Below are 13,850 nucleotides of genomic sequence, written 5' to 3' on the forward strand. Positions count from 1 at the left end.
ATGATAAAAAATTAGAGAATTAATGATATTTCAACCAAATGGATATTATTACTCTTTTGTACATCATTAAATAAACATACATGAATGAGTTATCGTGGGATAAATCTTAAATATTTATCGAGTCTAACTTTTGAACTCGAACTGAGCCACTGATAAGAACCAACCATATTCGGAATCGATCATGGACATACTAAACTGGATGAATAGGTTCATGTCCACCCATATTAGTAACTACTAACTAGCCATTGGAATATAGTTGAACTAATACTCATAGTGTAAAATTCTTCAACAACATTAAGAAAAACATAGAACCAAATCGTGATTTGATTCCCATAATAAAATTTACAATTACACCGGTTGAACCAAATCATGTACTTGTGTAGTTTGGTTAAGTGGAGCAGAGAGATACACACAAAGGTTTTAAAACAAATTTTAGACCAAATGATATGAGAGCTATCAATTAGACTAATTGTTAGATTTCTATTTGAATCAGTACCTTGGACAGCATATGAAAACCAACATCATAAGATCTGAAAATCAATCAACTATGGAGTACTAACACCACTGAAACCACACTTAGGGTCTAATGCCAACAGAGACAATTCAATCAGCATAAGGAACTACTACCAGAATATTTTGAACTGTACAGAGTCAAGTGGACCACAAGAAAATTAAATGGACTACAACTACGTGACCTCTCTTTGGTTTTTAGCACTTATAGTGACTGCTGGTTGAACTAACCGATGCTGCAGCAAGGACTGTCCTCACAAGAAAAACAAACAACACGTGCTACAGGTTCATCGTTGGCCCTGGGCACCTCTTCTACTGGTTCCTTTACTAACAAGGGATCGTCTGTCGGCCACATTAGCGTAAAATTCATTAGTCTCTTTGGGCAATACCTCAAGGGATCATATAAAGTAGACTCGTCCTTATCTTCGACTATCGTGGCCAGTATTTCCATGGCCTTGCCTTTTCCCTTGCCCTTTCCTGTTCTGTGTTGGACTGACTTGGTCTTACTCTCAGTCTTGGCAGCTCTAACTTCTTCAGACCTTGAAAAGAATGAAGAGGAAGCTGCATTTAACTCTGGAGGTTCTATCTTAATCCCCTTCTTCTTGCAGAGACGAAGTAGCTTCACATGAATATCATTACAATGGCTCACCCCATCCTGGAATTACAATAACGAAAATATAAAATACCTTGGCAAAATTTGTAAATCTAATCAATCATGAAAAACAGCTTAACAGTGTCATTCTTTATATTTAATAATCCATAATTCCACATACCGGTATTTTGGCTGAGCTAAGACCCATCATAAGTTTTGCAATACAAGAAGCAGCAACAAAACTGTGAAATGCAATATCAGAAGGCTTGTATTCAATGAAGTCATCCTCTGCAGAAAGGGGGAAAATAAGCAAGTTAAATTCTCTAAATGATCAAATTTTGAAGCATTAATGTTGGTAAGTTTTTTGTTTAGTGAACATGAGGTCACATGTTTTAATCCTGAAAACAGTCTCTCTGATGCGTGTGAGGCTAAGGCTGCGTACATCTATCCTTCCCAGACTTAAACAAATGATCGTGCACTGGGCCACCCTTTATTGTAGGAAAATAAGACGGGATTAAGAACATATGAATTTACCTCCCTTAGCTTGGACTATGATCTCATTGATACATCGACGCTTGAAACCTCCAATTCTTTGAAAGGGGGGATAAAAGTGATCTAGAAAGCAAAAGGGAGTTACAGGTTTTGTTAGCCCCTCAAGATTATTGCGAATCCGAAGCTCTACTTCCTTGATTGCATCAGGATCAAAATCCTTCTGTAAAACGAATCAGTGCAGTGCATTAAATACAATGTATTATAAAAGTGATCATACTGAGAATTCCATAACAAAGTATCATACAGAAGGAGTTTACCAGATAAAAATCATCAGAGAATTTCCTTATCTTTGCAGCAATATTAAGGCATGCGGTTGCAACCAAAGGAACTTGATCAATTTCCTTAACAAAAAACCAGAGAGTTAAGACATAATGTTTAAGAAATAAAAATATATAGAAACAAAAAAGGATGAGATATATTACTGAATAAGGCTTCTCTTCATAATGTGATACCAAGGTATCGAAATAGTTCATGGCAAGATAGGGAACAAATGCATCAATTTCTACACCTCTCCAGTGCTGTATATAAATAAAATCAGTACAACAGTGATCATCACATTCTTTTTCGGAAAACGAAGAAATAATGTACATGTATGGACTATTGCAAGATAAATCTGAAAACCAGAAATTTTCATTTACAAATACAAATCCAAAAGAAAATCTGAAAATTCATGCATAAAATCTGAAAACTGAACACTAATAAAAACGAGAATGATCAAAACACAGTGCAAAAATAAACTATTCAATGAAGTCAGGTGATCATATAGAACTTAATTTGTTCAACAAACACAATCATGAACATTAATGCAGAAATCAGACACCGCAACCACATCACACCACAGTTGCGGCTACATCGGGTGCAACACAACCACATTACACTGTATTGAATTCAAAAACATAACTAACATAACCGAAACAACACATGTTAGTTACCTTGGCGATTATAGAAACAGCGAGGTTACGGATAGTGAGGTTGTGAGGGTGAGAGTAGAAGTTATTTGAGGGCATGTAACATAATTCTGCTTCAAGGTATCTCTTTATACTTTCTTTTTCTTTCTCAGTTGTTATGTGATTCCATTCAGATTCCATAGTGAGAATGAATGAGAAAAAATGAAGAATGGAAGAGAACAACACACTCACACTCTTCATTTCTCTTTCTCTCTCTTAACGGTTATTAGTTACTCATTTCTCAATGCGCGCTTTATTGCAACGACGTCGTGTTCTATGTATAAGAAATACGAACAAACTCTCTAATATGTGAATCATAAAAAGCCCGCGAGTTTTCCAAATGTGCCATTTTATTGGTTGCATGAGCTTTGTCCATGCTCTCTCAAATTTTACGAGATGTATTTATTTATTATTTACCAATAATGTTTTTCAGGTGACATTTGAACTCACAACTTATAGATAATAGTAAATTTCTTATCGACTATAATATTTGCTGACTACTTTTTTAGAGTTTTTTAGCTTCGACACTAATCCAAACGTGAAAATACTACGTTAAAAGGTCATACATTAAAATAAGTTATATCTGATTACTCACAACAATTATGAAGCCTTAATCCGAGTTAGATTGGCTACATGCATTGAATTGAATGAACAACATCTTAAATACATATTAGAAAGAGAGAATTACATATTAAATGCAATAATTAATTATTACTTAGTAGTCTTACATATTACCTTACCTATACCAATATGAATGCGAAATTAAGAATAAAATGACACCTATCTAGCATCCAATGTAGTGATTGTGATATCATTAGTTGAGAAGGGTTTAGAACTGCTTGATGAAGAAGTGTGATGAAGTGGATCTCTTTCTGTATAGAATCCAGGCTCTTTAGGCTGAGGCAGTGGAAATTCACTACTCAGCATCAAAACCACTGATGACATATTTGGCCTCTCATCTTGACTTACTTGCACACATAATAGTCCAACATGAATTGATCTTGTAACTGAACAAATATTGAATGAGTCTCTTATTGTTTCATCCACTAGTTCATGGCATTTTCCTTCTGTAAATAATCTCCATGCCTGAATTGTATACAAAAAAGCATATGAAAAAGTGATTAAAATTTTAAGTTGTTTGGTGGAGACATGTTAATGATTTTTTTTGGTATATTTAACAACTTACATGCCCCAGAAGATTAAAGCGGTGTTCTTGATGATAGAATCCTCTATTTCTCTTACCACTAATAATCTCCAATACCAACACACCAAAGCTGAATACATCAGATTTTGTTGAGTATTCTCCATCAATTATGTACTCTGGAGATAGATAGCCACTGCAAATTATATCCACCAAAAAATATATTTTAAAAACAAGCTAAGTCACATATAGGTTGTCCGACCCAATCATGATCAGGTCCGGGAGTCGGGAAGAGTGTCACAAGTAATGCACCATGTCTTAAACTAAAATCTTAAGCCAATGGTTTTGTGGGTATTTCAAGTTATAAGCTTTTTCATTCATCCTCTTGTATCCTACATGGGATTTCACACTTGAACATATGCAACATATATCATAAGTCATAACACACTTACTAGGTTCCAACCACATGTTGAGTATTTGCTTCAGTTCCATTCCCTCCAAAGCTTCTGGCCAATCCAAAGTCAGAGATTTTTGGGTTCATTTCATTATCTAACAAAATATTTGCAGCTTTTAGATCTCTATGAACTATTCTGTGCCTTGAATCTTGATGAAGATAAAGAATACCCCGAGCAATCCCATTGATAATGTCCAATCGCATAGACCAATCTAGTAACTTGTCCTTCTTTCCATCTGTTCAAAAAGTGACCAACTTAGACCCTTTTTCTATAAGACTATGAACCATAATTGTAAATAATGATTGCAGGATTAACCAGTGAAATTTGTGTGACAGTGTCTTTGGCCTATTAAGTACTAATAGAATAACGAAGTTCAGTGTACTAAGAATGCAATAATATGAACCACTGGATAAGGTTTCTTTGAAATCTAACCAAATATAAAATAGTCCAAGCTTTTGTTGGGCATAAATTCATAAATCAGCAATCTCTCCCCTCCATGAAAGCAACACCCTAGTAGCCTCACTATATTCCTGTGCTGAAGTTTTGCAATATGCATTACTTCATTTTTGAACTCCGGGATTCCTTGGCTTGAATTCAATGAGAGCCTCTTCACTGCTATTTCTCTTCCATCTTCTAGGATACCCTGAAAGTTATAAAAATTTACTTATTTTTCATCATTCAATTGTTATACATAAAGCTTTCAAACTAGTATTAGAAGACATGCAATAAACTGAAGTTTTTATAGGAGCATGCAATAGTTTTTTGCATTATAGGATAAGGGGACAACATTTTTTGTCATTTCATTACCTTAAAAACTAGTCCAAATCCACCTTCACCTAGTATGTTGCCAGTTGAAAAGTTATTGGTTGCAGAAGTAATTGTAGGCATATCAAACAAGGGTAAATCTGGATCTTCTCTGTGATGCTCATTTATTGCATTTGTATCTTTTTCTGTATTCTCTTCCATCTTTCCTGAAAAGTAGTAAGTGGTGTGTAAAAAAAAGAGATTTTGAAATGAATGGCATGCTCATTCTTCCCCATTTCTAAATCTAAAATGAAAAGGAAGCAAAGTTAGGTAATCCAACATTTTTTTTTAGTCACTGGTAACAGGACTCACTTTGTTTTGTGTGGTGAACTTTTATTGATTTGAGTTTAAGGCTTCTAATAATTTAATGGTATACAACTATACATGTTCATTTTTGAATTATGTATTGTGGAGGTGATCCTAACTCGTTGATATAAAATGACGATCTAGTGTTCGAGAATTCTATCTAGCATGTAGAAAATATAGAGGAATCAATTCGTAAGTGGAGAATTACTTAACTGTTTTTCTGTCGAGTCTTCCGTCTATAAACCATGAGGGTTAAGCATAGGATTAAAACTCCTATGCACAATGCACATATAATGATGATACTCTTTTGTCTATGTGATTTCTTTCCTTCAATAGATTCTGATAAATATGAAGTTAAAAAACAGAAGTTAAGAAACAGTAAGAAATGGTAGAAGATAAAAGAATAAAAAATGAAAGAAACAAAAAGCAGAAGAAGAAAAAAAGCATATTTAGAGACATACTTAATTCTGTTCCAGCCATCCTTATGTAAATATCATCATCAGATTCAGCAAATTCTTTCATATCAACCAATTTATCATACCAGTGTAAACATCCACTTGCACCTTTACTGATATCTGAAGCTGCATAAGCTGTGCAGCTGCAATTGTTCTTGCACAATATTCTGCAATCCTCAACACTAATATCTCTATTAAACCATGATTTCCCTGTGTCTGGTAGTTTCTTCCTTGAAAACTTCAAAAACCCATCTTTATTGCAAGTTAGTGAAGTCCTCCTGATACAATCACCATATATATCTTTTTTTTCGGTCACAAATCCTTCCAAGCAACTACATACAGGAATGTCCTCTATGTTACAGCTAGCATATGCTCCACATTTCGCATATTGGTCACAATCATCTAGTGGTATTTTTGCAGTAAGGGTCCAATCTTTGTTTACACCTCTCCAATGTCTGCCTTCAATTAATCCATCTGATGTTAACACCAGCCTATGGAGAAATGAACTGTTAACAGGCTCGAATAAAAAATACGCCTCTTTCTCGTTCGATACGAACTTAAATGTAAATATAGTATTTTGTTTCATCTGAGGACCCCCACTAAAGTAAATACCATTCCACGATCCAAGACGGAATCTTTTTGCATTCCCTTCTCTCAAAACTATTTGTGGAAATCCAACGACATCGACTTGATAAGTATATTTACCATGAGATGGATCATCAGAACTATTCCATGATGTTAGGTACCTATTTAGGCCTGTGATTAGGTTTCTTCCAAACTTCTGTCCTGGTAGGATTGAGTCACTTGGATAATCAAAACTTTGCCACAGAAATTCTTCATTTGGATCACTTTTGCTGCTATCTTGCACGATGAAGTTTCCCGAATCTAGAAGCTTTGCAATTGGATTCTGCACAAGCCTTGTTGTGTTGGAAGACCATATGACACTATTGTTATGGTTGAGAAGGACTAGAATTCCATTTTCACTGAACTTCAAAACTCCAGATGAGTCAGTGAGAGGGTTGTCTCTGTTGGCAACCCATACTGCTGTCTCTGCTGGGAATTTTTGGTACCAAATTCCTAAATATCGGTTCTCGGAATTGTGTGGACTGAAGAATCCCAATGCAAAGATTTCACTAGCTGATACTATGGTCTCACTATCATTGATAGATTGCAGTGAAGTTATAGTGTCTCTTGCAGCTATATTATTCAGCAAAGTGAGGCAGAATAAAAGTATGGTATAGCATTCCATTCTGGATGCTTATATATTATTTTCAAAATCTATGTTACTGAAAATTGTAAACTTATTAGATATTCATTCAGGATGAAAATTATCAAGTAACTGAAACACAGAGGCTGAAACACTCCATTTTCATGAGTTCATTAGTCCTTTAGCACTAGCAGTGTCAATAGCAGTGTCAATAGCACCTGTCAATGCAAATAGATAGTTGAGTTTCATCAAAAAAATTTGTTACTCAATAAACTATAATAGTAGTTAAAGATTATTTGCAGTTTGTAATTGATATTTATCAATGGCACAAAGAATCTCCTAAAAATATGAACATGCTGATAAATAATATCACAGCATACCTTGTGTTATTAAAGACAAGAATAATCATAACTAAAAGTGATTATATATGCATACACAGTCACACACTGTAAAGTAACCACAAATAGTTAGTTGGGTGTTTTAAGAATTAATTTGTAGGACCTTATATTAAAAGATATGTGGCTAACTCTTTTTTCAACATGATCTGGATAATGGGTATTTCAAATGAGAATCCTTTTTTCATAAACTATAATAGTAGGAAATATAACTTCATGTAGGTGTAGAGGGACCATTGATGTTGCAAATATCATTAATATTGTTGTTACATAAATTGAATGCCTAAGACCGTATACAACAAATTGATTGAAATGTCTATGGTGACTAGTATGCCACGGTAATGCATGTATATGATTCTGAATCACATGCAACGTTGCACGTCTTGTAGAAACGTGGACAAAAAAGATCCATTAGTGGTAAGTTGTAACTATAGACATGTTTGTGTGTTGGAGATCTTATCTATGGGTTACAACATTCTTTTATAGACTAAGTGAAATAAGCATATAAGTGAGTTTGATACCACATCTTGACCCAAAACCTTAAACATTAGGTCTATGGGTTCATCCATTTATATGCTCTTTAACTCATACATTTTTACTCAATGTGAGACTTCTTCATTCACACTTGGAATACCCAACAATTTGCTAGTTGGATTTTGAACGGTGATAAATGAAAAATGAAAGGTTTTGGGGTCATAAAATACGTTTGTAAGATGACTATGAAGCCTTATTTTTCCCCTAAAAAACTTAACTCACGAACCAACCCTTTGAAGTTCTACTATAGAAAGACATGGCCGATCCATAAACTAATTAAAAAATAAAGTCAATAGTAGATTTTTATAAAATACACTTTTGAGATGACTATTTTTTCTTTTTTTCCCTCCAAAATTCAATTCATATACAAACCTTCGGAGGTTCTTCTATAGAAAGAGATTGTCGATACAAAAACCAATTAAAAATAAAGTCTGCTGTAATATCTATTTGATAGCTTGATTATGTAGTGTATGTATACAAAAGCAAATCAATGAAATAGTTTTTCTGAGATAACTATCTTATTAGTTGATGTATTAAGTGTAGTTGTATATAGAACACAGCAGTGAATAAGTTCTTTTGAATTCAACCATCAATTTAATTTATTTTTACACAGCATGAAATCCAGCATTCTAAAATGATCAAACTAATTGAACGCTTGGTTTGTATTCTGATTATCTCATACCATTCCCACAGCATGAAATCCATAATCTATAGTGTATGACAAGGATAATTTCCATCACTTGAGAATCCCTAAGCTCCATGCTTTCATATATTAACATGTTGTAATTTTCTGAATGAAAATTGAAAAGCAAAGTGTTACATTAAATCTAAAATCACATTATTGAGATGGACAATCACGCATCCCAAAAGAAATTTATTATCTAGAAAGGATTAATCACTTATCTAAAAGCATGAGGGAGATACCTTAGTAATAATACCAACAAAAATCTCATTCATTTAAAAATTAAAATTAACATTCATTCATTTCTCCTTTAGCTAGATGGGCTAGCAATTGAAAGCCCAAAACAATGAGATGTGATTATCCTTGAGGTGCTCTTAGTTAACCAACATATTGGTAATGATAGAGGTGGTCTTAGTTCATCATTCATTTAGATTATTTTTTTTTAAATCAACAATAATTAAATATCAATGGTAAGTAATGTAATGATAATATATAAAATTTATATATTGTCAATACATATATCATTTTCCCTGATAAAAAATGGGGTGTTTGTCATGACCAAGTTTTGTTTTTTAATTTTAGAGCTTATAAGTGATGTGTCAATATGTAAGTATACATGTGTTTTTTATGTATGGAGACTAAAACTAAAAAGTCAGGGAATAAATTGGAAATGACATTTGAAAAGAAAAAAGTATTTATGTTAAGAGTAATGTTATATGTACATCTTAAATTTAACCACTTCTCTTATAATAAATCAAATTATCTTTATATCTCACATATTTTTTATCTTTATCTAAGCATCTTATAGTTACATTCTGGTTATTAAAATAAACAATTTTATTAAGCAATAATGAAAATATTTATTTTTATATCTTCCTATTAATCCTCATACCCATAAGGAAAAAATGACATGTTTAAGTGATACTTTATTTATTAATTGATGCAGAAGTGACATATATTATAAGAAGATTACCAGAAGATATATTACTTTTTTCCTCCTCAAATCATAAATGATTGCAATATCTTTGGACTATTAGTATAAATATTACCATTCATTTAAATTTTTTTTTGAAAAGTCAAACATAATTAAATATGAAGAGTAAATGATACATTATTATCATATAAAACTCATATATATCATTCCGTATATATTTTTTTCTTATCTTAAATTCGTGGGCTTACCTACTAAATTACAAAAAGAATGCAGCATCTAATGTAAACTTTATTGTGGACGGTTTTACCCTTTTGACAACCTTCGAGGAAAGTCACAAGCAACTTCACTCCAAACTACAAAGTAAACCGTGTTTGTGTCTGACCAAGCAACTACTTTGGTTACTTCCTCATGCTTAGTTGTCATCAATGAACCTATATCTTATAATCTTACCCTCTCTTTCTTGGAAAAAACCATTACCCATTATTTCTCTCTCTTCATCTCTATATATAACAACACACTTCATTTTTTATAAAACATTACCTATCTCCTATACCTTATAACTTATAACTATTAACTCTCTTTGTTTCTATCTTTTCTTTTACTATGGCTTCAAAAAACTCACAAGCCCAGTTTCAAGATTATTTGCCTGTGATGGCTAACAAGCTTGGTGGAGATGGTTTAATAGATGAATTGTGCAATGGGTTTAATCTGTTGATGGATTCTGAAAAAGGGGTCATCACTTTTGAAAGTCTTAAGAGGAATTCAGCTTTGCTTGGTCTTCAGGATTTGAGTGATCAGGATCTTCAATCTATGGTTGTGGAAGGTGATTTTGATGGTGATGGGGCTCTTAATCAGTTGGAGTTCTGTGTTTTGATGTTTAGATTAAGCCCTGAACTTATGGAAGGGTCTCACTTGTGGTTGGAACAAGCCCTTCAAGGAGAACTCAAAGATTTTTTTTGATTTTTTTTCCTTTTTTTTCTTCATTCATTTGTCCTTTTGGTCAATTTTCTCTTGTACTTAAGTGTAAGAAAAAGATGTAAAAAAAAAAAAATGAAATGGAAGAAGTAGCACATTTTATATTTCCTCCTTTGTATATTCTTCAATTCAATTATTATGCCTGGATATTGATTAGATGTGAAATCTAGATTTGCACTAGAAATTCCAATTTTCCTAGATGATAGAATGCACTTAATCAAGACTTAAACTTTCTCTATTTTGCACTAGAAATGAATTGTTTTTAAGATTTGTGAATTCTTTTTTTATGAACATTAAGTACAATCCAATGAAGATTTATGAAAGCTGTAGATAAAAAATATATAAAGAAAGCGTTGTTAAAGTTATCATAGGTTAACGCCTAAGAAAAATTATCAAATGAAATGCATGCTCTATGGTCCTATCACAATAATATACCATCAATAATGATAATTTAGGTGTTAGAATATTGGTTTTAGATCATATACTAATTTCTCTTAAGAAAATCACTTTGTTAGCTTTGTGAACAAAATATTAGTTGGGACTTTCACCACTCAAGGTACTGCTTAATTACTTTGATAAATTAGATAGTGAAATTGCTGCAACAAGATAACAGGAAAAATATATATTATATCTTCTCGCAACGATATTTCTGTAACTAAATTCATAGAGTTTCAATCATCAATAATGATGTATCTTCCTACATATACCGTTCGTCATAAAGTGTGCTTTGAAGTGATACTTTGTGACATATGTCACTTTTCGTATAGTGTAGGTTGATTCGGTATATTATTTTTCTTCAATCATACAACATACACAAAATAGCATAGTTGCATCATAGAGCTTTTTGGATAAGTAAACCTAATAAAGGCGGTCAAAAGCACAAGACTCCCATTTCGTAGGGCCAGATAGGGTAAACACTTTTATTTTACAAGTGAAGAAACTGTTTTCAAAAATTTTGAACTCATGACCTCGATCCAGATCATAAGACAGCGTCTCTTGATTCCTCGCTAGCAGAGTGTCAAACGGGGCTAAGCCTGAACCCTCGGCATTTTGTAAGAAATACAATTCCTTTCCTAACCTTCAGAGGATGATGAAAGGAGGTAAATATTATAGAGGGAGATGTAGAGTAAGTATTGATCCACAGTAAATCAATAGAATACACAGAAAATGAAAACAGAAAACAAATAATTGAATACATCAGTATTTGAAAACGAAAACTAAAATTGCAAGTAGCTTATGAAAGAATAACATCTTTAACAGCTAAACCGGGTCTTAAATGAGGCACAAAAAGGAGCAAATTTTTTAGAGATCAAGCACAGAACTTAAAAGAGAAAATATCACCTCCTTCCCCCTTCAGTTTGTAACAAGACATGTTTTTTAATCATAAAGTCCATATCATAATTTAGTATGTGCATTAGAGCCGGCTTGTGGAATCATTTTTCGACAAATTTATGTAAATGAAATACAGACCAACAAGTTCAAACGACAAAAATAAATTAATATCCGTACTATCTGAAAGTCTGAGAAATAGAGGAAAAGAGTAGCTACCTTTCACCTTTCACAGCAAGCACACCAGCCATAAGATCACTATGGCGGGCGATAAATTTGGTAGCTGAGTGCATGACAATATCTGCAGGAATAACACACAAGTCACAACTGTGTAAAGTTTGGGTATAACATGGCATGTTGAGGCGTTCTTAAGTATGCATAAAAAACATACAATAAAGAGTAAAATTGGAGGTAACATTTCATGTTATCCTGTACAAATATTTCTACTCAATTGACAACAGAGTAAACAGTAAAGTAAAAATACAGTGCTAACTGCTAAGTGACTAACAAATAGGCACATGATTTAGCCACCCTTATGTTTTGCGGATAGAGGCACATACATGCAGTGAAAGAGTATATCGCATCACTTTAATATTCTTAGCAGGTGAGGAAATTCAAGTGGTTTACAACGTTTCACTCATCTCAAACAACACCCTCATTTTTCGTCCCTCACAATTTTTAGTACGAGTTAGCAACCGCGTTTTTAAGAAGTGAATAGATCTATTTAAATTTCATAGGCTTGCAATGTTTATACCTGCTCCAAGTTCCAATGGCTGGTTTCAATTAATCCATCTGATGTTAACACCAGCCTATGGAGAAATGAACTGTTAACAGGCTCGAATAAAAAATACGCCTCTTTCTCGTTCGATACGAACTTAAATGTAAATATAGTATTTTGTTTCATCTGAGGACCCCCACTAAAGTAAATACCATTCCACGATCCAAGACGGAATCTTTTTGCATTCCCTTCTCTCAAAACTATTTGTGGAAATCCAACGACATCGACTTGATAAGTATATTTACCATGAGATGGATCATCAGAACTATTCCATGATGTTAGGTACCTATTTAGGCCTGTGATTAGGTTTCTTCCAAACTTCTGTCCTGGTAGGATTGAGTCACTTGGATAATCAAAACTTTGCCACAGAAATTCTTCATTTGGATCACTTTTGCTGCTATCTTGCACGATGAAGTTTCCCGAATCTAGAAGCTTTGCAATTGGATTCTGCACAAGCCTTGTTGTGTTGGAAGACCATATGACACTATTGTTATGGTTGAGAAGGACTAGAATTCCATTTTCACTGAACTTCAAAACTCCAGATGAGTCAGTGAGAGGGTTGTCTCTGTTGGCAACCCATACTGCTGTCTCTGCTGGGAATTTTTGGTACCAAATTCCTAAATATCGGTTCTCGGAATTGTGTGGACTGAAGAATCCCAATGCAAAGATTTCACTAGCTGATACTATGGTCTCACTATCATTGATAGATTGCAGTGAAGTTATAGTGTCTCTTGCAGCTATATTATTCAGCAAAGTGAGGCAGAATAAAAGTATGGTATAGCATTCCATTCTGGATGCTTATATATTATTTTCAAAATCTATGTTACTGAAAATTGTAAACTTATTAGATATTCATTCAGGATGAAAATTATCAAGTAACTGAAACACAGAGGCTGAAACACTCCATTTTCATGAGTTCATTAGTCCTTTAGCACTAGCAGTGTCAATAGCAGTGTCAATAGCACCTGTCAATGCAAATAGATAGTTGAGTTTCATCAAAAAAATTTGTTACTCAATAAACTATAATAGTAGTTAAAGATTATTTGCAGTTTGTAATTGATATTTATCAATGGCACAAAGAATCTCCTAAAAATATGAACATGCTGATAAATAATATCACAGCATACCTTGTGTTATTAAAGACAAGAATAATCATAACTAAAAGTGATTATATATGCATACACAGTCACACACTGTAAAGTAACCACAAATAGTTAGTTGGGTGTTTTAAGAATTAATTTGTAGGACCTTATA

At 33.3% G+C, this 13,850-nt stretch overlaps 4 protein-coding genes across 4 annotated transcripts; 1 reads left to right on the forward strand and 3 right to left on the reverse strand.

Annotated features, from left to right (window-relative positions):
• On the reverse strand, window positions 1,260-2,742 carry LOC109333899. The gene is made up of 5 exons (XM_019569482.1): window positions 2,587-2,742; window positions 2,077-2,172; window positions 1,912-1,995; window positions 1,637-1,814; window positions 1,260-1,390 (listed from the first exon to the last, which is right to left on the reverse strand). The coding sequence occupies exons 1-5, from the start codon at window positions 2,740-2,742 to the stop codon at window positions 1,260-1,262; spliced, it is 645 nt and encodes a 214-aa protein (XP_019425027.1).
• On the reverse strand, window positions 3,202-7,202 carry LOC109334846 (G-type lectin S-receptor-like serine/threonine-protein kinase At4g27290). Its single transcript, XM_019570830.1, has 7 exons — window positions 5,769-7,202; window positions 5,521-5,646; window positions 5,005-5,168; window positions 4,630-4,840; window positions 4,195-4,432; window positions 3,788-3,938; window positions 3,202-3,687 (listed from the first exon to the last, which is right to left on the reverse strand). The coding sequence occupies exons 1-7, from the start codon at window positions 7,009-7,011 to the stop codon at window positions 3,382-3,384; spliced, it is 2,439 nt and encodes an 812-aa protein (XP_019426375.1). The 5' UTR covers window positions 7,012-7,202; the 3' UTR covers window positions 3,202-3,381.
• Window positions 10,029-10,593, forward strand: LOC109334847 (calcium-binding protein PBP1-like). Its single transcript, XM_019570831.1, has one exon. The coding sequence runs from the start codon at window positions 10,118-10,120 to the stop codon at window positions 10,472-10,474; it is 357 nt and encodes a 118-aa protein (XP_019426376.1). The 5' UTR covers window positions 10,029-10,117; the 3' UTR covers window positions 10,475-10,593.
• Window positions 11,152-13,385, reverse strand: LOC109333900 (G-type lectin S-receptor-like serine/threonine-protein kinase At4g27290). Its single transcript, XM_019569483.1, has 4 exons — window positions 12,690-13,385; window positions 12,573-12,591; window positions 12,038-12,119; window positions 11,152-11,567 (listed from the first exon to the last, which is right to left on the reverse strand). Exons 1-4 carry the CDS (start codon window positions 13,383-13,385, stop codon window positions 11,348-11,350), a joined length of 1,017 nt encoding a protein of 338 aa, XP_019425028.1. The 3' UTR covers window positions 11,152-11,347.

The sequence above is a fragment of the Lupinus angustifolius genome, chromosome LG19 (assembly GCF_001865875.1).
Source record: "Lupinus angustifolius cultivar Tanjil chromosome LG19, LupAngTanjil_v1.0, whole genome shotgun sequence".
Lineage (NCBI taxonomy): Eukaryota > Viridiplantae > Streptophyta > Magnoliopsida > Fabales > Fabaceae > Lupinus > Lupinus angustifolius.

Excerpts from the sequence above, each read along its gene's own strand:
- LOC109333899 (XM_019569482.1), bottom strand. The coding sequence starts at position 2,742 with ATGGAATCTGAATGGAATCACATAACAACTGAGAAAGAAAAAGAAAGT. Across the intron at positions 1,996-2,076 it reads ATGAAGAGAAGCCTTATTCA|GAAATTGATCAAGTTCCTTT; the intron begins GTAATATATCTC and ends TTTTTTGTTAAG. Across the intron at positions 1,815-1,911 it reads TCTCTGATGATTTTTATCTG|AAGGATTTTGATCCTGATGC; the intron begins GTAAACTCCTTC and ends TTCGTTTTACAG.
- LOC109334846 (XM_019570830.1), bottom strand. The coding sequence starts at position 7,011 with ATGGAATGCTATACCATACTTTTATTCTGCCTCACTTTGCTGAATAAT. Across the intron at positions 4,841-5,004 it reads GATTTGGACTAGTTTTTAAG|GGTATCCTAGAAGATGGAAG; the intron begins GTAATGAAATGA and ends TATAACTTTCAG. Across the intron at positions 3,688-3,787 it reads GCTTTAATCTTCTGGGGCAT|GCATGGAGATTATTTACAGA; the intron begins GTAAGTTGTTAA and ends TATACAATTCAG.
- LOC109334847 (XM_019570831.1), top strand. The coding sequence starts at position 10,118 with ATGGCTTCAAAAAACTCACAAGCCCAGTTTCAAGATTATTTGCCTGTG.
- LOC109333900 (XM_019569483.1), bottom strand. The coding sequence starts at position 13,385 with ATGGAATGCTATACCATACTTTTATTCTGCCTCACTTTGCTGAATAAT. Across the intron at positions 11,568-12,037 it reads CTTGCTGTGAAAGGTGAAAG|GTTAGGAAAGGAATTGTATT; the intron begins GTAGCTACTCTT and ends CATCCTCTGAAG.